Below are 27,668 nucleotides of genomic sequence, written 5' to 3'. Positions count from 1 at the left end.
TGCATTAATTACTGACCCCCGATCGATCGACCCCTTTAAAATTCCTCCCACCCCCACCCCAAGATAAATTTTTTGGACTAGTGCATTTAGTGCATACATTTATTTCAACAGAACACATTATTAAATGATGTTGTTTAATCGATTATAAAATATGAATAAGTTTTTAAACTGATGAAATCAGTAGCATTATTTCTTATTTTAAAAAAAACCATAATCTATAAGGGTAACTCTTTGATTCTTTTTTTAAATGAATGTTAGAAGTCATGTCATCTGTAACAACTCACGAAAATCATCTGTTTCGTGTGTAACATGAATATGTGTAATTCATTGCTGTATTTCTTTTCGGTCAAAAAGTCGCGTCCTGCGTGCATGATATTTTTTTTTCTTCAAATTAGTCTGCTTCGCAAAATTCACCAACATTTCTCACACGCAAGACAAGCATATTGTCGGTTTTATAAGTCTTCAGAGATGCATTCAATCGATGCTGGAACACTCCAATATAATCTTCATCATTCCATTCAACAAACCCAACTTTGTTATATATATATATATATATATATATATATATATATATATATATATATATATATGACTAGCCCAATTTACAATATATATAGTTAGAAGTGGTGCTGTGGCGAATCGTGGACCTACGACACACAGTATTTATTTAACTAGGACATCTGAATCATTTAATTAAATTATCATACTATTAGTCAGGTTTTGGTACAATTAACTCGTTACGACATGTGCAAGTAATTTGGGGGGTTTTTAAAGGGAATTTTAATGGGGCAATTTAGTTCTAATTTAAGTGTCGCCAGTAAAATATGAAACTGAAATGGAACCGCGCCGCTTCCAGATTTCATAAACTGCATGAAATGCTTCAAACCTTGCATTTCACATATGAAATCATGCACATAAAATACTGGACATTTTCACACAATACTATTGCACAACACATATGCATATTCCTTTTGTTGTAAAATTTTCATCGCTCTAGCTGCTTGACTGAATAACGTCACTTGCCAATTGAATTTTTGAGACAGCCTCGTATAGCAGAGCATAATAAAAAAATCTTTTTACATCATATAAATGTAGCATATTCTGAAAGCCCAACACATTCACATTGTACTGAAAGAACAGTCGATACAGTGCTTTAACCATTCAAAGACAAATATAAATATATAGATGTAGCTTTAAAGTCCATCTGAAAGCTTCAACAAATATCAGTATTCCACATTGCCCTTTATTTGATTTCACTTGTATTTCCAATGTTGGTGTGTACTCTTGCATATACATACCGTTATCCTGATTTAATGCTAGCCAGTGCTTTAACAGTCCGCATATTGTGTGCTCTTTGAAAATGAAAAGGATATCCATTATACAAAGAAACGGTATGTGTTTTTTAACTTTACTGTCTCATGAAAATAATTTACCCTACACGTAATTTAATTGATAAATCAGACAGTCTCGTAGCAATTATAGATCAAAAGTAATGATTTTTTTTTTCATGATAATTTATACAGAATACCCTGGTTGTACAGGCATGTGCGGATCCAGAATTTTTTCCGGCAAGGGGGAGGGGGTTGTCAGGAAGAAAACTGTGTTTGCCGGTTGAAGGGGCATATTTCGGTAAATTTTACAATGTAAATTTAAGAATTTTTTGATTTCCAGGTATGGAGTTTAGGTTTCTTGATTTTTTCAAGAGGGACCGAATTCTTTTGAGTACGACTTAATAAATTATTTGTTTACAATCGCAACGACATGTGGGGTTGAGAATAGAATGGAAGGTATGCCTATTTATCGAACAAGAGACGGTATTAATGGTATAATTTAAGATTTTTAAATGAACAAAGCATTAAAGAATCCATCACATATAATTTTAGATGGAAAAATTACGAAAGCGTTGCTGAAAACCAGAAGTGGAGAATTTGATATTGAGAGTATCCACACCTTGAATTTAAGAGACTGTGGTAAATATATAAGCTTGTTAATAAAGTTAGATATAAACAGATAGCCGTTAAAAAATTCTCAATTGTTTTACTTGCATATTAGGCACGAAACAGTAGAATAAAAAAAAAAATCTTGACAAATGTAATAGCTTTAGTCTTGACGAATCTCAAAATTAGGTTTGAACCATGCAGGAACCTTTCATTTATAATTATTACTGACGCCAGTATAGTCTGTAGGCAAGGCACTCTATGTATAATATATGCATTGTCTTCATGTGTTGGTAAAGCATTGAACTTAATTAGTCCATAAAGCTCACTTGACTAGTTTTGTGTGAAAATGATAACACTTCACCCCTTACATAGTAAGCTAGTTTACTTTGAATCAAAATTGGAAGTTGTTGCTCAGATGAGCAAGATGGCCCATGATTTGTATTTGAAATAGTATATGAAATTGTAATGCTAGTTGGCTTGATGTGTCAAAGTTAAATCAGAGTTAGATAGTGTTGCCTATGCAATGGGTCCTGCATTTTAAAAAATAATAAAACTATACAGCTTTGTTAGTATATGAACATAAATTGTCATTAAATTTCACTGCCAGGACTGAGTGACTTGGGATGTATCAGTGAATGCACCCAGCTAGAGCGACTGAACCTCTCCAGAAATGACCTGACCAAACTGAACAAGTTGGCTGGACTTGGTAACCTGAGCAGTTTAAACCTCTCAGGAAACCGCATCACAAATCCTGGTAAATATCTTTGGTAGTATCCAATCATGGACTTATATTATTATAATATCCAAATCATGGATACTAGTATTTCAAACTAAACATTTAAACACTTACTTTATGATTTTTACTACATAATGTATGTTAACTGTATGAAAATTACAACTATATGTTAATCTTGAAAATATGTTTTGATATCATCATTTAATTAATCATTATTACAAAATTAAAAATGTTTATAGACCAAAAATTCTACTACAACTACAGTGTGTAATGAGTATGGTACTACATAATGAATATGATATTAGTATATAATCACTTTGTTGAACTTTCATATTGACTATGGATCATCAACAGTGTTCTTTAACTTCCTTTTACAGAGGGTCTTCAGGCACTGGAAAGTCTACAGTCTGTAAATCTAGCTGGAAACTTGATCGGCAGGTAATATAATTGTTTTAAGTCTTACACTTCTAACCAATTCTGCTGAAAAAACCCCAACATGTAAGTTGGTATGAAATGAACAAGAAACAGGGCCTTAATGTGGTAATTTAAAGTAAAATTGACCTTGAACTTCATATTGTTAGTTGTTTTGCTTTATTCTTAGCCACTATAATGTCATCAAGTTTTAAAGCCATAGAGAGAATGTTAAAATATGAGACATGTACATATATGGGACAGAATGACAAAAAATAAAGACAGACCATAGGCCTCTCATTCCGATTGATTGTGTATACCTTTATATTCTGTACAACATTTTTTAATTTGTTTTTGGAATTGATAAATGGTTCAAATTTGTTCTATGCAGAAACTCTCATTTAATTTAATTCAGCTGTCTTCCACTGTTTGCTGTGATTTAATGTGATGTGTGGTATAAATGGTCTATTTGATATTGAACAGTGTAAATAGCCTGAGGTGCCTGACTGCCCTAGATAAGTTAGAGGACCTCCGCCTTCATGACCCTGTGAGGGACCTCAGCAACCCACTCTGTCACAGCAACACCTACCGCAAAGACGTCCTTGACATGCTGCCTAACCTCAAGGTCCTTGACGGTTAGTCTTTGATGAATTATATTACTGTACAAATCCATGGTAGTAAGTCCTTCTGTTAAGATAATTAAGTCCTTGATGACTTGTTCTCCTGTAACAGTCCTTGATTACTTGAATACTCCTGTAGAAGTCCTTTAGGACCTGTACTACTGGAAAAGTCCTTGATGAATTGAATACTCATGTAGAACTCAGATTTGTTGAAACCTAATCTCAGCGAGACGTCCGTCAAAAAATTTTCAGTCTCGACGAATCTCGCTGAGATTAGTTGAAACCATGATAGGCCACTGTACTAAGGAGAGATTTCAAGTTCAACATATGGAAAAATAATCAAACATTTTTTTCAAGATCTACTATGCTACAATTTCATGATAATAAATATGCAAACATCCTGATGCACTGTGCATAGGCATTAAAAAAAAGGGGTGGGGTCATAGTCCCCCCACCCCCCCCCACCCCCCCCCCCCCCCATTTTTGCAAAGATGGATATACCCGGTAATCAGAATGAGAATGAGCCATTTAAATTTCACCACTAAATATGTTAAAGTAGAAAAAAAAATTAATCTGAGCAGGAGCATTCTAAAACTACTTTGTGCCCCCCCCCCCCCCCCCCACCCCAATTTCTACAATTTACCATTGTATCAGTATTTCTTGGTGTATTTTCATCAAATCCCAAATGAATGGATTTTTTGGCAGGTGAAAGAATTTTGGGACTTGGCAGTGATGTGTTCTCTATGTGTCGGGAAATAGAAGAGTCTTTGGAGAGTGAGTACATGTACTTGTGTTTTCTGCTACATTCAGAAACATGACAGTTTTTAGGACAATGTATATACTGGGGAGTGTGTTCAACTTCTTGTTCTATATAAAGAAAGTATTAAAACTTTTAATGGTGGGACAATAACTGTTATGCTTGACAGGGAGACAAGATGTCAACAGTCAGCAGTCATCCAACCCCTCCCCCTGGGTTTCAAATGATTATTTTGAGCCTACAACAAAATTTGAAGAATCTCGATTGGGAGATGCAAAAGAACAACTGGAAGGTTTGTGTACTATATATCACAGAGTTGCTTCTGTTTATCATGATCAACAAGACAGCAAGCAATATCAATTCATATTGTCTTTTTTTTTTACAGCATTGCTGTCCTCCTGCAAAATGGCTGTTAAAAAATCAGAGGATGTATTTGTGAAGCTGAAAAAAATCAACTAAATAACTTTGGGCAATGTTTCATAAACTTCATACACAATTGATATTTCAAATTTCTCATAAACCATTTTATTGAATAAATTATTTCATGTTGAATTGAAAGTACCTGTATTTTAATTTTATCTGATGACCGCTCAATAGATGACCTTTTGATGTTGAACAGTCAGTAATGTATTTTATAAGACGTGCATGACTAGTGCTTAAGGTAAAGGATTCAGGATTTACTACTGAGGTTATATTCTAATTCACAATATTTTGCAAGAAATATATAATTCCACAGAGATATATTCCTCTCTTCAGGTGTGATATTGTTTTTCACATATTTTAATCAAAATTAAAGTAAAACTACAATTACTAATCAAGTTTTTAATCATTGTATTTATATGTAAAATTGTTACAAAATCAAAATGCACCAGGAAAACAGCATCATTCTCAAGGTTAAGAATAAGATACCAATGTAAAACACATTCCACTTCTCCCCTCATATGAACAAGTTCATCAATTTTTACACAGTGTTCAACGTTAACACATTGATACAGATCTAGATTGGGAACACACTGATCCCACTGTTGTCACGTTCCCATGGCCTCGGTGTCACTCTTGAATTTCCAGTCCTGTCGACACATTGGACACAGCTGGTTGACCTGTTGGGAGTTCAGCCATTTAACAATACAGTGGATGTGGAAACAATGCGAACATTCTCCCCAAACTGAAAAAGATGTTCAACATGAAGATTTACGGACTTACAACAGAAGTGAATGTCCATGTAGTAGAAAAGGAGGAATACAATAAAAATACATGTATATTGCTGGACCAGATATTGAACCTGGGACCCCTGTAACTCTAGTCAGTTCTATCACTGAGCTACCCAGGCTGATATCATGGTCCATATAGCCCCAACTACTGCATTCACTAAACAAACAATGAGAAAGAAGGTGGAAGGATAATACTATTATACTACCTAGCTGTCAGCTAGTCATTCAATGCCTTGAACATAATATACATTATGAATCTTTTTTCCATTTTCTCAACATCATTGATCAAAATAGATCAATAAAAAGGGAAGATTATGGACCAGGATCGCATCATTGTGTTCTGTTGTGTAATATCATATATACCAATAGACTTAGTTTAAACTCTAACATACATACAGTTGTATATTATCTATTGATTAATCAAGGATGTATATTGATGTAATGTTCCTAAATGAATTACCTAATGGACAATCATCTCCAGGTAATTTACAATCTGGACAGCATCCATCAAAAGCCATCCTACAAATTCCACAGTTTTCATCGTTGGCTACCCATCTCCAGGTGGCAACACCAGTCCAACTACAAAACCATAATCATGAGAATGCTTACAGTGTACAATCAGAGTATTTATGTCTCTATAGTACAATGTCTACATGTTTTTGTTCTTTTTTGAAAAATTCATGTATAGAAATTCAGATTTGTTTCAAATTTACTTGTTGAACAGTGTTGTTAACTTTTCTTTATTGCATTTAAACTAACTACTTACCCTGTGTTGTGAAGAAAATCAACATGAAAAAGAAAATATCAAACATGATTTTACCATCGATCTACGTCAGAGACATAAATAACACCTATAAAAACTTAAACTTAACTAACTTATATCTGAAACTTTCGTGTTTTATAAACGTTAAGGTTATTAATTTGGGTTTTAATAAGGAGAGAAAAAAGTAAACTTACTCTTTATTTTTACTTTCATTTTCAAGAATAGGGTTATTTCGTACTTCGTTTATTCGGTTGAATTATTTTAAAAAGATAAACTTTGTTTTGTCAGCTTTATGCAAATTATATAGTTTTCCCTTTTGAGAACATATAATTTTTAACAAATTTCAATTGATTATAGTAGTCTTTTTTTTTTGTCCAAATTATTTATGTCGGTATGGTTTTCTTTTTACTTTCCTTACAACAATATCCGGTAACAATCCCATGTCCATGCAATATATTTATATTATTTCTAGTTCTCGTCCCTTTTACTTTCAGCATGTTAATGCTTTTAGATATAGACGACATGTGTTTTAGCAGTTTGATGATGTGTTTTTAAACTGAGCATTATTTTAACCGTCATGGATATTTTCCCTGCAAAATGTTTTCCATTCAGATATCATAAAGAAAATGCACTAATGCATTATTTTGGGGGATTAGGCAGTATCAGAAATATTGAAGTAGCTGATTCGTATGTGCAGGAAAGAAAGCTATCACCTCAGCATGTTCCATTTGAATCAGAATGGTATTGTGCTACAAGACCAGCTCTGCCTGTCGGTAACTGCCCAGCGAAAGGTATACTATTTCATATGTACATGATGTATAGTAGCTTCCTATCATATCGCGGGTTTTATGGCATCGCGGTATTTCTGTTTACGAATAGTAGCATGCGCTGAAATTGAAATTTGAGGTCGGGATATTTTTAGACATAGTAAACAGAGGTACGCTGAACACCACTGAGGTATATGAAAGAGGAATCCCCCCAATAACATTAGTTTTTGGAAATATTTCAGTATTGATAGATTTTTCCACAAAATGATTTAACTACCGCGATATCATAAGACGGGCTCATACTAAACATACTGTTATATCGTTTATTTATAGAAAATATACACTTTTCCACCTTGGCCAATATAGACCTAAAATAATTCCCTTACCCACAACTGACAAGTAAAAAATTTGGGGTATGTAATCAAATTTATTAAACACCCCTTTAGACATGTACCAGCAAATCTTTGTTGTATTTGTGGTAGAGTCAGGTTTATGGCATTCAATCGGTAGAGTGCTGGACTGGCATGCCTTTCAGTTAATCATTGGTTATTATGACAATGAATTTGGTATGCATCATCTAAGTTTGACGTCAAATGATTACGTCAACGTCAACTTGGTATACAAACAGCTGGTGCAAATTGACAGGAAAGTTTATAAGAGACAAGAATATAGACACCAAGAGATTTGTTGACAATCATCATTCATCACGTCAAGATGTTTTTGATTGTTTCTTTGATATTTTTTTATTACTAACAGGGAATTATTTGAACTTGGAATAATTATAAATCCTGGAATTTAAGTAAATTTTGAAATCAGGTGTAGTACCTGATCACTTACTTAGTTTTGCTGTAAAATTTCAGTTTTCACTGTAGTACATGCTGTCTAACCAAGTAACTGGGTGAATGTATATACAAGATGCTTCATACAAGTAATTAAAGATAAATAATGGCTAATCTGTTTTATTTTGTTTAGTTCATGTTTTAATTTCATATTTTTATTGTTCTTTTTCAGTCAAAGTTGTTATTTCTTTAATAATTTGCTATTTATGCAGTGTTTCTGGTGTCATGCTATTGTATATGAGGGTGTCTCAGGGGGTTAGTCAATTTTTGCTGCCTGGCAGCAACTAACCCATCTGCGCATGCGTCGTATTTTCTCGCTTAAATCCGTATTTTTCTGCAGTCAAACGGTAATAATCCGTAATCCCTCGAATGTCGTCATTAAATTAAAGCTACGACTCCACTGCTATCGCAACATTTTCCTTCCGAGGTCTAAAATCTAGGGTACACATTGTTAACAACGCACGGTTTCAGCCCCCAATAAATAAAGACTTCGGCCAAAGAAATGACACCCCGGCAACCGAATACATACCGATGCGTATTCCTCAAGACGACAGCAAACAGCAACACTTGTTTTCACAATCGTAACAATGTTTTTAAATCGCGAAATGACCAGACAAACGCCACGATGTTATGTAAACACTAGAACTTACAGCACCTTCCTCATGCAGACTACCACTCATCGACGTCACGTTGTAAAATACTACGTCACGGGTACATTGTTTTCCCGAACTTTCTAAATCTAAAGCAAACCTTGCGCCTTGTAAGTAATATAAGACATACAGTCTTTATTAATAACCACACGTACTTTTAATTTGTTGTAAAACGTTCTTTTTTACCCATACAAATAAATATCACAAGAGGAAATCGAACTGGAAAGTACAAAATAAAGAAATCGGACTTCGAAGTTTGAAGATCCATGATCCGCACCCGTGTTTCAGCTCCAGCTAAGAGGTGCATTTTTAGTGTGCAAGTGGAGAGTTTTCAAGCCGCTGTGACGTCATTTTTCACAACCTTATTTCATATAGATATATTCAGTGATCAGAGTTTAAGAGATCAGAGATCAATGAAATAGCACACGTATTGTCATCGTACAGATATAGGAAAAGTACATTTTTCATTTATGGGATGTTTTTTTATAGAGTATATATTTCTATACTCGGTAATTTCTCTGCACACAGGCATTAAAAAAAACCACATCATCATTTGCACAAATGCAAGCTTTCCTGTAATGCATGTACGTATGTAATGCTTTCACATGCAATATTTATCCTATGTCGCTGTTGTATAACTGTATACTAGTAAATAGCAGATGTAATATGCATGTTTATAAATACCTCCATTTTATTTCCACCATACTGTACAGTTGTGTAATGATATTTCATTTGGACGTCGGAAGCAAAGAAAAAATATACGTTAAAAAAGGATTGTGTAAAGTTAAATACAGTTTGATAGTTTACTAATTTAAATTTAAATAAATGAAAATGGGGTGCTAACTCCTCTTTTCTTTTTCTTTGTTTCCGACGCTCGCTCTCTCTCTCTCCTAGCTTCCCCTCTCTCTCTCTCTCTCTCTCATTGCAATTTTTCTATGCACTGCCTGTGATTATGTAGTATATGCACCCTCTGATCCTTAAACACCCTCTGTAGTATGCTAGCTAGCTTTGTAACATAACTGCATGGTGTGCGCTTTTGTGCACATGCGTATGGGTCACTAACCAGCTAATCCAAGCACTATGGACACTGGGGGTTCTAGCTAGTGCTAACAAATCTATTAGAAATGTTCAAAGTTTTGAGTGATTTAAGTCTTATCAAATTTGAAAAATATTTCAATCATACACACAGAGAATACAAGTGGTGCACCGACGTAGACAATTGATCTGGGAAAAATATGGCATTGCCTGGCGGATCAAGAATAACACTAATGGTTCTACCGCATCTAGAGTAACCCAGTGTCAATTTTCTTTAAAGATTTGGCATTATTATGGGTTTTAACTCTTTAGAATATCTTTATTTTGGAACAATAGATGAATTCGCATGATAGAAATCTTGGTACCAGTACTTTTTTTTAAAGTAAAAAATTGACAGATGACGTTAAATATAGGCCTACTTGCCTAAATAAAGTATTTTCTTCAGTTAATTAAGGTGAAAAAATCATTTTACTTTTTATTGATAAAGTTACAATTTTGCTAAAAAAAAAAAAATTAGAGCCAGAATGCAGGATTTTGCATACCGGCTATTTATTTTCTAAAATTTTCCGGGGGTGGCCCCCCATAACCTCCCCCCAGGAGTGGGATCCCCTCCCCCTCGTCGCTCCTCGACTCATCCAGCAGCCTGTGGCTGCTTGGCTACTTATTCACGGACAGGGCTAGTAAAAAATTTCATTTTGTAGCCCTGCAGGCAGCCATGGATTTTAAGTTAGTGTCTACCCCTGTACATAAGAAACGCATTTTCAGAATAAATCATGTGTTACTTGATTCCAACTAACTTCCGGTCTTTAGCTTCCGGTCTGAAAACAATCGGATAAACGACCTGGAACAGATATGCTGCTTACATCATTGATCGTCATTGTCATTGTCATTGTCATTTGTTGACCACTATTCCCTTACCTGTATGTACACGAATAAGTATTTTTTTCTCTAAATGGGGAGGGGTTAACTTTATATATATATTGTGTCGTATCTTATTTTAAAATTTCTTAATTTTGTTCTTTATGTCAAATTTCACTTTACTTTTAATATACACATGTAGTCCCAACTAATTTATCATCTTTGAATGTTGAGTCAAACAAATTTTAAAAGCTAGTATTGAAATGCAAATCTTTCACCATGCAAAACTAAAATCGCATTCATGATTTGGTTTATTTATTTTATTCAATATTCGTCAAAATTTTTTATGACTGTATACTTTAAATAAGTTCGGCCGGGGGGGGGGGGGTATGTTTGCTGCAAGAAAAAATGGGGTGGGGGGGTCTGAACCCTCTATGATGCTATTTGCTTAATGGTTAGGTCTAACTTTGCAAAAAAAAGGGGGGGGGGTAAGCATGCGTCCAGCCCGCAATTTTACTTCTGATTCAATGTTTGGACCAGAAGACTGTCTCCTGCGAAATCACAAGCTATGAATGATAAGCAAGTCATAAACAAGAATAAAAGTACATGTAATCCAGGATATAAGAAAACCACGGCATGCACTACCATGGTTGGTAAAATAAAAAAAATATAGCAGGCCCTGTGGTCAATGATGCAGTGGAAGTAAAAGTATTCGCCGTCCTGGCCTTTCTGCCACACTTAAAATATGGTGTTTAAAATTTACATATAACCACGTGAAAAAAGAGAAATAAATCGATTTCAAAGAAGATAAGTTGTGTTTACGTGTGCGTGCCTCCGTGTTTGTGCGTGCATGCGTGCGTCCGAGCGTTCGTATATACCTGGTATATATAATGTGTGTGTGTGAGTGAGAGAGGGTATACATTTTAGATCTAAACGAAAGCATTTTGCCTGTAAGAAGAAAAAAAAACTTGAAAACTTGTTTTAAAAAATGTGAAAAAAGTAATTATTGAAACTGGTTGTCCTAAAATCTTGGTGTTTTTAGCTCACCAAAATGAAGGCAAGGAGAGTATATATGCTATACCCACGGACCTTGGAAATAGTACATGCGCGGATCTAGAGGGGGGGGGGGTCGGGGGGGGGGGGGGGGTCCCGACCCCCCCCCCTGGAAAATGAAAATTTATTAAATTTACATAGTAAAATTATCGCGAAAATATGCCTCGGACCCCCCCTGGCAAACACAATTATCCTTCGGACCCCCCCCCCCCCTGGAAAAAATTTCTGGATCCGCGCATGTAGTATATATATGGACTAAAGCGATGTTGAAGCAGGTGAAACAAGTTTCTTATTACATGTATGTGAATCATCTCACTGACCAAGTTTGGGTCGGGTTTTCAGCATACCACCCCCCCCCTTTAAAAAAACCCAACATAAAACAAACACCGTTATAAAACGGCTTTTACAGTGTTTGTTGACGACAGGACCGGAATGTTCACGATACAATCGCAACTTCTCGGGCCTTTCCGGCAGGCTCGGAAAAACACCTCGAATGTATTATCTAAGCGTCCATGACAACCCCCCTTTTTATAAAACTTGATATAAATACAACACATTTTACGATCTGTTTAGATGTAAGCTAGACTTCAATAAAGTAAATGATATACCCTAAAATATAACACAGAAGCGACTTATAAGGCCGTCTAGCCGATACTTATTTTAATAGGAAGCGACTCCATTTTGTATAAAATTCTAACATCCGGTGATGTTAATACATTCGAGGTGTTTTTCCGAGCTTGCCGGAAAGGCCCGAGAAGTTGCGATACACGATAATTAATCGTTACATGTTTTTAAAAAAATACACCCCAAACATTATTAAGAAGAGGGTTATTTTAAACAATAAAATGCTTTCTTTGGTAATTCATGCGGAGTATAAAGGTGGCGACAATGCAGAAAAAATACAAAACACGCGTAAGCGGGTTATGTAACTTTCATAATTCGCATGAACATCAGAGAAAGCAGTTTATTGTTTATATTATTAAATTACATCTTTCTTTCTTTCTTTTAACAGATTAATAAATTTATTGTAAACATTAAGTAAAATTAACTAAATTACTGATAATGCACATCAGTACGTTAGCTAAAAGAAACAGCCAAATTGTCTTCTACGGGAATCTGAGTCTGATATCACTACGATTATTCTGTGCAATCCATGATTTTTCTTAGGTCGCTGTACATACAGGTTTCGACCAATCAATAAACGGGACTTGTAGATTTCACTCCTGTCAGTTTCCACAGAGCTATGGATGTATAATCAATTCCGTAAGAAATAGAGGGAATCATAATTGATGGACGTAAATATTTTTTATTGTGAGAAAAATATGTAACGTCAGGTGTCTGTGTTCTATAGTAGAAAAGTTCCACTTCGTATGATGTCTTCTTTGTATTGTTTTCTTCTTTGTATTGTTGTATTGACTTTGCATAATAATTCGATCCTCGTTCAATCAAAACTTTGAGCTTTTTGAAAGCATGAACTTCACGGACTTATAAACCCCACGACCAAACCTCCAAGTTAGTAGTTGTAGATACTTGTGCTAAAGTAACTTTCACATATTCATGGAGTAGGTTATCTGTTCATATATTTTTTTCCTGCCATGCCGCCACCTCCATAGTGCGTATGAAAAACCATATAAAGCCTTTTACTTTTTATGTTTAAAATTTTAATACGTAAATTATTAATATTGTTAACCAGAACGCACCCGCTTACATATGTAAGTAGTTCTGCAATGCTATCCAAAGTCTGTCCCGATATATTTATGCAGCAAATTTTGGCTGGTTTTGATTAAAAATACATATACCAGTAAAAGGTATGAAAGAACTGAAATAAAAATTGATGAAATTGAAAACATCCAAGATATTTCATTTATCATTATCATTTTTCACTCGGAAAAATTAAGAGGAACAAAAAATAAATGATTTCTTATAGAATTTATAACGGGGAATCTCCATTCACTCGGAATGCCTCACACAATTTTTCAGCGTTATCATTCTGGTCTGTTGCAAAACAAAAATCACATTTTGGCCGTGTATTGAAACCTCAAAAGTTAAAAAGCGGGGGAGGGGGGGGGGTCAGAACAGGAAATGAATATTTCTCATTACTTACGGTTGAATAAAACATGATCACAAAATGACTGACCACTGATCGAAACGATATTTCGTTTTATAAAAGGATTTTATGGACTGAAACATGTAATTTGTCTTACTCCAAAGCCGAGTGGATAACGTGTCGGACTTGTGATCCGAACACCCCGAGTTCGAATTCCGCAGGGGCTTTTGTTGTTACTTACTGGAATAATTATTTTAGATATTCATTTTTTATCCCAAAATTTGCAAATTTTTCGCTTATTTGATATTTGTACAGTTAATTTATAATTTTATCTTTCATTATCAAAATATTTCCTGTTAATTTGAGTGATTTTTTCCAGGTGTGTCATTCCACCTTAATCAAAGTTGAATGAACATCGTTTGAACCCTTAGGTGTTTATAATAAATATCGAGTAACTAAGCAAAATGAGAACCAATGATGTCTTGAGACAGAGTTTATAGCTACTTTCACATCCGCATGAAACACACACACGAAATATCATTCCTTTCAAGAATAAGAAATTCTGTAACTGCTAAGAATACCGTGAAAGGGGTGTGCATGTAAACAATTAAGAAAGTTCATGTACAACACAACATTTCAAACCTCCTTGAATACGAGATCAACTTCCGGGGACGGCAACTGATACGATTGTATTACACATTTACCATCTATTTAGCATGCTGATAAATTATCCCCACTATTAATCACGTATCCTATTATTTTCTTGATCTTATTTCGAGCAAACGACACAGTACCAAAATTTCAGAATTAAAACTTCAATGAGATACTAGTAATAAAACAAAAAAGATTTCATCAAATCTTTTTTGTTTTAAATTAAGCATATGTACATGTACACTACAAGAGCACATTTTCATTGCTGAAGACTACATATATTATGTAGTTTTTTTTTTTACTAAAACTAAACAATTAACAATAGGTAAATATATATTACCCGCACTTGTCTCAATGCACGTGCACTCTAGTCAGGATCTTACTGACAAGATTTACGAATCGGTTTAGAATGTTCCCAAAAAGGTCTATAAATAAAACGTAATAATTTTATTCCCTCTCTTTATCCACCTGCATGTGATGGAGACGACCACTTTAAAGGATTTTAGGAAGTATAAGGAAACGGTTACAGTAATTTGAATCAGGTCGTCCATCCGATATTTTCAGACCGGAAGAGTATAGTTGGAATCAAGCAACATTTATTCTAAAAATGCGTTTGAATTATGCATGGTTGGATTATTTTTCAAATATGATAAAACTTGTTTTATATTTAACACTTTGAATATTTCAAATAGATTTGTTAGCACTAGCTAGAACCCCCAGTGTCCATAGTGCTTGGATTAGCTGGTTAGTGACCCATACGCATGTGCACAAAAGCGCACACCATGCAGTTATGTTACAAAGCTAGCTAGCATACTACAGAGGGTGTTTAAGGATCAGAGGGTGCATATACTACATAATCACAGGCAGTGCATAGAAAAATTGCAATGAGAGAGAGAGAGAGAGGAGAGAGAGAGAGAGCGAGCGTCGGAAACAAAGAAAAAGAAAAGAGGAGTTAGCACCCCATTTTCATTTATTTAAATTTAAATCAGTAAACTATCAAACTGTATTTAACTTTACACAATCCTTTTTTAACGTATATTTTTTCTTTGCTTCCGACGTCCAAATGAAATATCATTACACAACTGTACAGTATGGTGGAAATAAAATGGAGGTATTTATAAACATGCATATTACATCTGCTATTTACTAGTATACAGTTATACAACAGCGACATAGGATAAATATTGCATGTGAAAGCATTACATACGTACATGCATTACAGGAAAGCTTGCATTTGTGCAAATGATGATGTGGTTTTTTTTAATGCCTGTATGCAGAGAAATTACCGAGTATAGAAATATATACTCTATAAAAAAACATCCCATAAATGAAAATTGTACTTTTCCTATATCTGTACGATGACAATACGTGTGCTATTTCATTGATCTCTGATCTCTTAAACTCTGATCACTGAATATATCTATATGAAATAAGGTTGTGAAAAATGACGTCACAGCGGCTTGAAAACTCTCCACTTGCACACTAAAAATGCACCTCTTAGCTGGAGCTGAAACACGGGTGCGGATCATGGATCTTCAAACTTTGAAGTCCGATTTCTTTATTTTGTACTTTCCAGTTCGATTTCCTCTTGTGATATTTATTTGTATGGGTAAAAAAGAACGATTTACAACAAATTAAAAGTACGTGTGGTTATTAATAAAGAATGTATGTCTTATATTGCTTACAAGGCGCAAGGTTTGCTTTAGATTTAGAAAGTTCGGGAAAACAATGTACCTGTGACGTAGTATTTTACAACGTGACGTCGATGAGTGGTAGTCTGCATGAGGAAGGTGCTGTAAGTTCTAGTGTTTACATCGTGGCGTTTGTCTGGTCATTTCGCGATTTAAAAACATTGTTACGATTGTGAAAACAAGTGTTGCTGTTTGCTGTCGTCTTGCGGAATACGCATCGGTATGTATTCGGTTGCCGGGGTGTCATTTCTTTGGCCGAAGTCTTTATTTATATTGGGGGCTGCCGACTGAAACCGTGCGTTGTTGACAATGTGTACCCTAGATTTTAGACCTCGGAAGGAAAATGTTGCGATAGCAGTGGAGTCGTAGCTTTAATTTAATGACGACATTCGAGGGATTACGGATTATTACCGTTTGACTGCAGAAAAATACGGAATTAAGCGAGAAAATACGACGCATGCGCAGATGGGTTAGTTGCTGCCAGGCAGCAAAAATTGACTAACCCCCTGAGACACCCTCATATACAATAGCATGACACCAGAAACACTGCATAAATAGCAAATTATTAAAGAAATAACAACTTTGACTGAAAAAGAACAATAAAAATATGAAATTAAAACATGAACTAAACAAAATAAAACAGATTAGCCATTATTTATCTTTAATTACTTGTATGAAGCATCCTGTATATACATTCACCCAGTTACTTGGTTAGACAGCATGTACTACAGTGAAAACTGAAATTTTACAGCAAAACTAAGTAAGTGATCAGGTACTACACCTGATTTCAAAATTTACTTAAATTCCAGGATTTATAATTATTCCAAGTTCAAATAATTCCCTGTTTACTATATGATATTAAAATCATGGACATTGCATTTTTTTTTTACATCAAATCCCATATTAGCTCGAGGTCACTGTATATCAGCCCAAGAGCGGTCATTTTTTTATATTGGGCTAATTATCTTTTCATGCTATGGTCCAGAGTCTGTATAGCTATCTTCTACCTAAGCTGAAAAGTTAGAGTTCAGATAAGTTAAATAATATTTTCGAATGTACAGTATGTGATATTGTTTTTAATCTGTTTGAATGATGAACTCAACATGCTTAAACTGTGTAATGAGATGGGAGAAATAATTACAAAACAGATTGGGATTTGAACCAGGACACCCTGAATCTCTAGTCAGGTGCTCTACCGCCTGAGCTTTCTGCCGCAGGTATTCGACCGATTCTGACTGACTGTCTGACTGACTGTTACAAATAGGAGAAGATTGTATTACATATTGGCTGTGGTTTGCCATGATCATATCTAACTAAAAAGAATGAAATTAATTTTAACACTAACATATCTTATTTGAGTAAATAATGAGTGTAAGAAAACACCTACAAAGATTGAACAAATATATTTTTGATTAACCATAACCATTTTTTTCAGTTCCATACCCATTTGAAGACAGGGTGTTTCACAAAACTGAATTGCAGAGCCATAAAGTTGAAGCATTTTGTAACAAATTGAAAGTTATGAAAGCAAACTTAAAGAAGGTATGTAATGGATATAACACAGTTCTAAGTTTTAATAAATCAAAGCACATATATTTCTCCTTAACAATTTTTCTTCTTGTTTTACTTTTGTTTTTAACATTAATGTTACTACAAATTTTAGCCTAGGAATACAACCATGCAGACACAATTTGAAAATGTATTAAAAGGACTAGAGGCTCTAAACTGCACACAAGCAGAGAATCCAGAGTTTGAAGGTATTGATGTTCCTCCATGGCTTGGAGAACTGGTGAAACAGTACGGAAAAGTCAAGGACATTCCTGGTGTTCTGGTGGGTAACATAGAATGATGTGTAATGATGTGTAATGTCAACTCACTTTAGAGATCTCTTGAGTGTTGTGAAAGAGTTTGTAATTCAAAATTATATTAAAATGTATCTGTTGTGTGTTATAGAGATACAACTCCAGGTACACAGGAGGGTGCATAACAAAAGTGGGTACCAAGACAACAAATGGAACACAAATGCTCATATCTCCCGCAGATCACAATTTTAACTCATTGGGTAGGTACAATACTTAAATTTAAGATGTTTTGCTCCATATGTAGCTAAATATATTTTTTTTACCAAGTATTATGTGTTGTTACAAATATTATTTAATTAACTTTTTATTAAGATTTTCACTACATGTATTTGCAGCTTTCCTTGAACTTAGCACAACTCCTGAAGTAAACGTAGCTAAAAAGTCGACCATTGAGCTTGGTTATGAAATATACCAGCTTAGGTCTGCACAATGTAGAAATCAAGGTAAAATATTAAAGTGTGATTTTCATGTGCATGAATATAATTTTCTATTTTTTGCCAAGTGTACCACAGTATGCTTTTTTTCTCTCTCAAAAATCAAGTACCTTACACATTTGCTTACATTGGCCTCAACTTTCACCAAATTGTATATTGAGTTGTTTTGGCAAATTCATCTACTAAATGTAAAAATGTGGCACTTTTTTGGGAATTTTTTTGTCATCTGCCACTTGATATACAATATTTATGAGGAAAACATATTGATATAAACAGAACATTCTCTCCCTCCGTAAAATTTTGTTTTTATCACCAGATTACTGTGTGGCAAGAGGAGAGAATGTCTGTGAAGTGTTTACAAATCAGGAAACCTCAGATGGATTTTCCTACTCTCTGAACTCTATCGGAAAAGAATACTTCCCTGATGAACACTTAACATCTGTCGATTTGAGGTAAGTCCATGTACTATTTCTTAAAATATGAACTAGCACTCCAAAATGGTAGTACATGTAATATGTACATATAATAGACCCTGAAAGAAATACATCTTATCAAGTTATAAAATTGCATTTATGATAAAATCTATTAATATTTTTTTCTGATTTTGTGTATGATTATTGTTGGTACTAAGGACAATTTAGACTGGTATCTACAAAGTGTTTGATTTTCTTCTCCAGTGTGTATATTCCATCTGAGTGTTTGGTTGCCTCTAATCAGGGAAACATTTACCTGTGGTCTCCAGGGATGAGGTAAAGTCAACAGAAAGTCGTTACATAAATACAACATGTACTCCGTGACACACTTAAACAAGAATAAAATTTTTATAAAGTCAATCTTGAAGAGAGGTTTATTTAATGATCCTTTAAGAATTATTTTCACATATGCAGACATTACCAAATGTCAACATAGGTATTCAAAATTTAAATTCTATTGCATTTGTACTTTAATGTTGGTCCACTATTTTGAGGTGTTTGTAAACTTTGATTTAGTTGATGATATATGCACTTGTATATTCTGATGGACTAGATTCCGTTTTCCTTTGCTTCCAGTAAAACTCCTGTCCAGAAGAATATGGAGACCCGATTTCTTTCCCACGAGTCTTGGCGACAGGCTCTATTTGGCTCTCACCCTCGTCACGTCATCATAGCAGATTCCACAGCAGTGCAGATCACTGATATGAGGGTACATACACACCTCATTATTATATATACATGTACATCTAACTGCATGAAATTCATACAGACCACTTTTACCTGTGAACTTATCTATGAATCATTCATTGGTATGAAATGAGAGTGGAACAATGTAATGTAATGGTAATGTCATTTTTTTTTTTAACCAGATGCGATCTTCTACTTGTGTTGACCTTTTTGCAATTCCCAGTAAACTCTTCCACACAAAGGAGAGGCTTTGTTTGGTGGAGAAACACCCATCTTCCCATCATGCCTACCTGATTGCTTCTGATACCACCTTGTTACTGATGGATGACCGATTCCCAGGATGTCCAGTAAGTATAGCTCTACTGCTTGTAGAGCCAATAAATGAATCTGTCATACATAAACTGACTGATTAATTGTGAACAAGTATCTTTTTTCTACATTTCTAACATATGCAACTGTATTTAATAAGAAAATGCATGGTCTTTTCTTTCTTTTCTTTTATTTATAACATATGCAGCCATATGTGTCTAAATTTATACATAAACTAAGCAGAATGGCATAGAAATAAAATTACACGTACTTCTTTCTCTCAGCTTCCAGTGTTGGTCATATGAATTGCTACTGTCAAGGTTAGATATGGTAATATACGAAAAAATATGCATGTGTAACTTTACCGGTAAATGAATTTTGATAGATGCTTGAGTGGAAACACATGCTCAGGAAACCCCCACAGGTTGCCTCCTCAGTTGTCATGGATACAGATAGTATTTTGGTTGCTATGGGAAGCCTGTATCCTGCAGATGTTTTTGCGTTCCAATATAGATACGGTCACCCAGGGCTTCCCCAGTCTCTTGGCTCTCCTTGGAGGTTCTCTCATTTTGGGTAAGAACATATATATTCATCATTGTTTTGTTTGTCGTTTTGTATCAGTGCTAGTTATAAGAAATTCAACATTAACATGGTTTCATTCATAGTGTCTTTTTCATACTAGAACCATTATGACGTCACAATTGATTATTACTTAGTATAAAATCTTTTTCCCATACTCTACAGCTTTAAAGGAGTATTTTGAAAATGAAACAGTTTCTTGACATTCTATATTAAGTCATGTGAAAAGTAATCCCGATACCTATATTCAGTTTGACAATATTTTAAAGTGAAGGTCAAGAGCTTGTTTGAAGCTATTTTTGAAGAGACTTTAGGCATTCTAGATATATTTCATTCGTCGAAAATGGACAAAATTCCGAGATTTGTCACTTATTTCCTTCTTATTACATAGAAATTAACAGTTAAAAACATAATATTTCATTGTGTTTAACAAAACATTAAGCCTGGTACACCCTTTCCAACAAAGCTATTGTTATGAAGCATCATTGAAAAAATTTATATTTTGAATTTCATAAACCTGTAAGCATTTTTTATTTTCTAGATCTTGACCTTAATTCAGGGTTAAGAGTTTTGAAAATTACAGTTTCTGTTTTCTCCTGCCCCTGCCCCTTGTTATCGCATGATTTGGATTGATTTTGCAGAGACTTCACAGAATTACCAGGGCTGTGTAATCCCCTCCATAAGTTTGCCTCTGACATGAGATTTGATGTTTCTCTAGCAGGAATCTCACTCATAGACACACCCTCTGGCTTCATCTTGGTGCAGGTGAATATAAAGAGAGAAGTTCAAGATTCAATTCACTTATTTGTATTAGAAAATTTGTCTTTATAAATAAGCAGAATTTTAAAAATGTTTCCCCTAAAATCACAAAATATAAAAACATGTATGAAACACTGATGATCAACAGGTTTATGATATATTAAGAAAAATTTAGATGCAATTTTCATTTTTCTGTACTTTAGATGGACAGTTTAGGAGAACTGTACTTTCAAGAATTTGAAAAGTCAACTGAATCCAGGGAAGTAGGATTTTCTTCAGGCCCCTCATCCAGAGAGGAGACTTTGGATAAGTTCACAGTGGAGCGAGCAAAGAAATGGACAGAGGAACTTCATGATTATATCAACAGCTGTAAAAAGTCAATGAAGGAGGTCAACGTCACCGATATATTCTCTGGTATTACTATATTAATGCAGACATCTACAAAGTTCATTTGCAAGTACTAGATAATCTGCACAACTGTATATGGTTTTATTGATTGATGCTTCATAAATGATTTTATTGAATGAATACTGTAAATTCCTTATATTACGGGAGTACTTAATTCCGCGATCCCGCTGGTTTGTATCAAATCGCGAGAATATAAAATCGCGAACGCTGGACTTTCTCCTTATTTCTTTTAGTTTTCAACTCTCAAAAAATAATGGTGAGATTTTAAAATCCGCAAAGGATGCTTCTCACGATTTTATGCGGATATTAATTCCTCACTTTTAATTAGGAATTTACAGTACTGACAACAATATACACTGTACTATAATATATAATAACAATATAGCTGGCAATCATAATGTCATATGGTTTGAAAAAAATAAAGAGTATATGGCTAAAGTAAGATTGTCTGCTCTGCAACAAACTTGAATAACTACTTGCATTTTAACAATAATTTTAAGTTTATATCATAAAGTTTGATTTTTTCATAGAAAATAACAGATTTAATTAATTTAAATAAAGCATAAATCTACGGAATTAAGGGAAGAAGGGCTGAGTCCAGTCCATTACTAGTATTCTAAATGTTAACACTAATATCCTTTTTCCTTATACGTGGATTTTTTTAAAATACAACCCAGTTTTACAAAAATGTTATAAATGCCTGTATACCATTATTACCAAAGTAATATTTCTTTTGATTTTAATTCATACACAGTTTGAGGAGCAGACAACACTTTAGATAAATCACAATACTTTGGCATTGTCAGGCTGAGAATCAGATGACCTCAAGGAAATTCTAACATTAATACTGCCATCATCCTTTTCTTTGTCAGAAATCTCCTTGAACTGCCCAGGTCACGTATCCTGTTCCCTCTGTATGCTGGACACGTGTGATCTACAGATGACAGATTCCACACAGGCCCTGTGTTATTCATGTCTACATCTCATCTCAGAAGCTAGGATAATAGCAGATGCTAAGATGAATGTAAGTAAACTAGGGGTCATTTTTATACCCCCTTTTTAAGGAATGGAGTGTGTTTAGGCCGAGTCAGATCAAGTCTGAGTTTCGCGTGGATTGAGCTATTACCTGTATATTTTAAATCTCCATCAGTCTCATTTTTTTCATCACTTGTATCTCTATACTTTAGAACGTTGTGCAGAGTGCTGACGTCATGGAATCTGACAGAACAGAGGATGATGGGAAGGCTGAAGAAGAAATATGTTCTCTGGGGGAGATCCTGGTCCTCCAGTGGAACGATGACTCTGATGAAGACACGGAGGAATATGAGGAGAAGTTCAGGGAACTCCTATTGAAAAGGGTAAACACTAACACCATGTTTAGTATGTCTGTAAAAGTCAGCCATGTTTTATCTGTCTGTAAAAGTCAGCCATGTTTTATCTGTCTGTAAAAGACTGCCATGTTTTGTATGTCTGTAAAAGTCAGCCATGTTTTATCTGTCTGTAAAAGTCAGCCATGTTTTGTATGTCTGCAAAAGACTGCTATGTTTTATCTGTCTGTAAACGACTACTAAGTTTAGTTTGACTGTTAACAATCGCCATGCCTTGTCTATCTTAAGTGAAAGTGTTAATACAACCACAATGTTTGATCTGTCAGTGAATGGGTAAAAAACCACCGTGTCTTATCTGTCTATGGTACATGTAGTTTGAGACAAAGGAATAAAAAAATACAAATGACCTTGATGCATCAAAATAATTCTAGTTTTTACACATATTTCTAATAGATTCTCTACATGTTCATATAGTCACTATAGATGTATTTTTAGGAATAAAAAATAACAAAAATTTATACATGTATTTCGGATGAATCTTAATCATTATGCAAGAATATCTGCAAACTTTAATACCGGTGTTATATAGTGCCTTTTCCCCCTAGCCATCTTTCCCCCCGGAAAAATGGCTATATAGCAGTTCTTCCCCCCGGAAAAATGGCTATATAGCAGTTTTTCCCCCACGGAAAGCTGACTATATAGTGGGCTTTCCCCCTTTTTATAGCCAGATTACCCCCACGGAAAACCTACTATATAGTGGATTTTCCCCCATTTTTACTTTCCGGCCATGTTTATTGCGGACCATTCGTGACAATAATTTGCAATAACTGATATGATAGTAATTTCTCACAAAAAAGGATAATTATGCCATTTATTAATACCTAGGATAAAATACATGGTTTTTCAACCCCAAATATGAACTAAGGCATGCGCCTTCATAACATGCATGTGTCACCATCGTTTATTTCACCTGTTCTCACCCCTTTTTGCAACACCTTTTACACGGATTTCGGAATACCTTGAATCTTTTTCATCTAATCGATGCTTATCTACAGTTTTGACTTCGACGTTATGAACATGTAAGAACACATTTGAGTGAAATACGCCGGTTTGGAAATGTATTACCATTAATGTATAAGCTTCTCCCAGGGAACTAACTGACCAATCTTGACTTAATTTTGTAGAGGAAGGGAATAAAAAGTGGAAATGTATCACTCCCTTCGTCCAAAAGGCCATCAATTTTAAATTAATACCGATAGAATTGACGATCTTAAAAACAATTACTAGTATATATTTCTTCTTCTAAATATCAAACGGGAGACAGGATGCAATGGTATGATGAGAAACTGAAATGTTTTAGTTTTACTTTGATTGATGGGGTTCTAAATCATGGTTAAGGGGTATTTTAATTATGTATTAAAAGCATGTGTAAAGTTAGTGTTCACCATTTCGTTTTAAAGTTACGCATATTCATATTTTAAGCACATTTCTACATGTACGAAACGCGAGATATTATGATGTAAACATTTTAAAAAACAATGAAATGTCTTCACAACCAGAACAATGTCGGTATCTTTACTGGTTACTTTGGAAAATGTGAAATGGAATCTGAACTAACTTTATGTTTATATTGTCACTCACTATTTGCTAATTTTTCCCTTTTTAAGTTTGCAACGTGATTTATAAATATACAATTTTGAAAACGATGCTATATAAATCAAGATATATACGATTCCATTACCTAAAAAATTTATACTATTTGTTTCATATTTTTGCAATCAAGATTTACTTGTGTACCATATTATTTCTTCTGACAATTAAACAAGGGTAATTAAAAAAAACCAAAAAAAAAAAACAACCAAAAAAACAACCAACACATATATTGTGATGAGCTGACTTTTTTTAAATATAAGCTTGTTCTGCTTATCAACTAACAAGTAAAAAAGTCGTATATGCGCTTAGGTTGGTTATTTATTTTTGATTTTCGGTTTCTCCTTTTATGAATAAAAGTTCATTGATTTATTTATCTAATTATTTATTATATCATTAGTCATCTTGAAAATTGATTACATGTTTTGAAAAATAATGAATTTTACGCGCGTACCTTTTTTAAAAAAATTGTTTGTAAATTAAAAAAAGTAGCAGAATTAAAACGTAATTTTCAATCATTTTGATAAAGATATATATGAGTGATTGTGTATTTTTTAATGATGTTTTTACTTTTAAATGACCGTAAAAATATGTTCATGTGTTCATCTATAGTTTTTGAGATATGGGGCCCTAAAAAATACATATTCTTTATAATTGGATTTCAAACATCGGGTTCAAAAACAACAAAGGCTCCTAACCTGCATGGGGGCTTAAATTTTCAGTGTCATCTACTAGTGGTATACCACTATCACTGTGAAAATATGGTTAATTGGTCATCTCTAGAATTTGAGATTCGGGTCCCCACTTATAGAACACTATTCAATCATTATAATGGGGTTTTAAACATCGGGCCCTGAAACATCAAGGGCCCCTACCCTGAGGGCTGAAATTTTCAGAATCATCTTCAAGTGGTAAACCACTGCCACTATAAAAATATGGTGATATGGTCATCTCTAGTTTATGAGACATTTGACCCTAAACAATATGCACTATAATTATTATAATAGGATTTTATAGGATCGGGCTCTGAAACATCGGAAACAAAATTTCTCTAAAACAGAGGTTTACCCTGGATGAAATTTTCACAAACAGTCTGATAAATTTATCAAGAAATTCTAAAAACATTCTCGTTTAATACAATTTCAGAACACAGAATTATGCATATAAGTGTATAACTTGTAAAACTTTTTTCAATAAATTACCTAAATTAAGTTCTATGTGTAGTTCCATTACACACATGTTAAACTTTCAGCATTGTCTATAAAAATAATAAATCGGCAAAACGAAACTTAACCTGTACAGATGAATGCATATACATGTACTAGTATGCAACCTGGGAGTGTAGATACATTGATTTTAATCCTTACTGGATTTCCATAAATATTTGTTATAAAATCTGAACCAAAAACGTGAGGGAGAAACCCTACTATGGGGGAAAAGCTACTATATAGTAGATTTTCCCCCCAGGGAGAAAGTCTACTATATAGTAGGTTTTCCGGGGGGAAAAGCTACTATGGGGGAAAAACTGCTATACAACACCGGTATTCTTTTTTCATGCAAGAAAATATTAAACTGTCTATCAATAAATGACTTGGAGAAGATTACTTTAATTTAATTCTTGAATGGGTCAAAATATTTTGTTAATATACATGACACTGTACAATGTTTTCATGATTTTTAGAATGAAGTGGTAAAAGATAGAAGGAGATCAATGAAGAAAATACCCTCTAAGACTCTACAGCGTGAGGTATCGACACTGGTGGAGGGTCACATTTCTCCACCCTTGTCTCCCGTTGATGAAGCTGATCATGTACCTGATGACAAAGAGTTGCAGGATTTAATAACAAGGTACACAGGAGTGACTGAATTCAATACAGACAGACCTTTACAAGCAGATGGTGCTTCTCAGTCTGTTACTGCAGAAGACGGGGAACAGAATCCCAGTGAAATAAGTAATCAAGAACGAGACACCGTGTCAAAGAGAGCGGATACAACAGAAGCTCTCTCAGATTTGGAAGGAAAGAGGACAAACTTAACAAATGAGCAGGAAAGTGATAAGTCTAATACTTTCGTTAGTCAGGTCGAGCGAGATTATCCATTTATGAAAAATTCACCAAGGAAGAGAAAGATCAATTCCCAAATGTCTGACCGGATGTCCAATCTGAGTTCAATATCCCTATGGTCTGACGGTTTTCTGTCCACTCCACAGAGGATGTTATCTCTGCATTCTCCTGCAAAAAACAAAATCCATGGAGGTGAAACAAGTGAAAAAGACACTCAAGATAGCAGGGAAGTTCAAACACAAGACATGAGTGGTTCATTTATACTTCCAATTGTTCCTTTAACGTCAAGAACTAGACCTTCTTCTGCCTCAAGTGTGTGTAGCAGACGGTCAGTGAAGTCTCACACCTCTGTTCAGTCGGAAGGATTTAGATCCACCCCCTCCCGCATGCACATTCTCCACTCTCCCGCCAAGTTGTCTAGAGTTCTCCCCCCTGAACCGAGTAGTGTTAGGTCCAGTTTGTCAGACTTGTTTGACTCCAGTATTAAGGCATTTGACCTTCTACGCAGCCCAGTGACGGAGAGTCCTGACTCTCATCCCACCAACAGTCAGACAGACAATCAGGGCCGGAAAAAGGTCAAGAAACAGCTCCTGTCTGGTTTCTGAGTCTCCCTATATTTGTTTCAGCTATTTTGTCTTATCTAAAATGGTTACTATTTACAAGTACTATTTTATACTGATCTTAGTACTGATAACAACATTTTAATAAAGAATATTTGCAATGTTTAAGTTTATGATGGTAATGCTTGAAGAGAGTTTTAACTCAACAACCAGGTGTGGTTAATAGAGTGTGCTCTATTATGTTAGAAGGTATCAGCTTATTGGATATTTGTTTTTATCATGATGTTAAAAGTTGGTGGTACAATTGCAATATTCAATTTATAGAAATGTGTAATCTCACATACTGGGTACAAAATACTAGTCTTGGGCCACACCAATATAATTTCTTGTTTGTTGGACCCTGCATTCATATAATAATAAAACTGTACAAATAATATTATTATTAATTTCCTGCATCTAATATTTTCTGTGCTGTTTCCTGTTCTATATCCACTCTATTTTTTGTATTTTAAATAGTTTTAATTTAT

The 27,668-nt window shown here is 34.5% G+C and overlaps 2 protein-coding genes and 1 long non-coding RNA gene across 4 annotated transcripts; 2 read left to right on the top strand and 1 right to left on the bottom strand.

Moving 5' to 3' along the window:
* Positions 1-1,688: 1,688 nt before the first annotated feature.
* On the top strand, positions 1,689-5,274 carry LOC105327439 (leucine-rich repeat-containing protein 61). The gene is made up of 8 exons (XM_011427926.4): positions 1,689-1,787; positions 1,884-1,970; positions 2,548-2,694; positions 3,054-3,114; positions 3,571-3,722; positions 4,413-4,481; positions 4,634-4,756; positions 4,850-5,274. The coding sequence occupies exons 1-8, from the start codon at positions 1,781-1,783 to the stop codon at positions 4,921-4,923; spliced, it is 720 nt and encodes a 239-aa protein (XP_011426228.4). The 5' UTR covers positions 1,689-1,780; the 3' UTR covers positions 4,924-5,274.
* A 324-nt stretch (positions 5,275-5,598) lies between these two features.
* LOC105327444 (uncharacterized) lies at positions 5,599-6,671 on the bottom strand. Of its 2 annotated transcripts, XR_002199519.3 has the most exons (4): positions 6,633-6,671; positions 6,389-6,442; positions 6,136-6,254; positions 5,599-5,629 (listed from the first exon to the last, which is right to left on the bottom strand). It is a non-coding gene; the product is annotated as an uncharacterized lncRNA (long non-coding RNA). The 2 variants fall into 2 exon arrangements; XR_900048.4 differs by lacking the exon at positions 6,633-6,671 and having other exon boundaries at positions 6,442-6,626.
* A 185-nt stretch (positions 6,672-6,856) lies between these two features.
* LOC105327453 (uncharacterized) lies at positions 6,857-27,309 on the top strand. The gene is made up of 15 exons (XM_011427946.4): positions 6,857-7,229; positions 17,465-17,571; positions 17,693-17,860; positions 17,983-18,091; positions 18,227-18,334; positions 18,642-18,777; positions 19,003-19,074; positions 19,375-19,507; positions 19,668-19,832; positions 20,180-20,367; positions 21,015-21,138; positions 21,336-21,546; positions 22,413-22,564; positions 22,728-22,898; positions 26,200-27,309. Exons 1-15 carry the CDS (start codon positions 7,016-7,018, stop codon positions 27,184-27,186), a joined length of 3,045 nt encoding a protein of 1,014 aa, XP_011426248.3. The 5' UTR covers positions 6,857-7,015; the 3' UTR covers positions 27,187-27,309.
* The last annotated feature ends 359 nt before the right edge of the window (positions 27,310-27,668 follow it).

The sequence above is a fragment of the Magallana gigas genome, chromosome 6 (genome assembly GCF_963853765.1).
Source record: "Magallana gigas chromosome 6, xbMagGiga1.1, whole genome shotgun sequence".
Taxonomy (NCBI): domain Eukaryota; kingdom Metazoa; phylum Mollusca; class Bivalvia; order Ostreida; family Ostreidae; genus Magallana; species Magallana gigas.
Note: the sequence above shows the minus strand (reverse complement) of the source record. Positions and strands in the feature narration are given on the sequence as shown.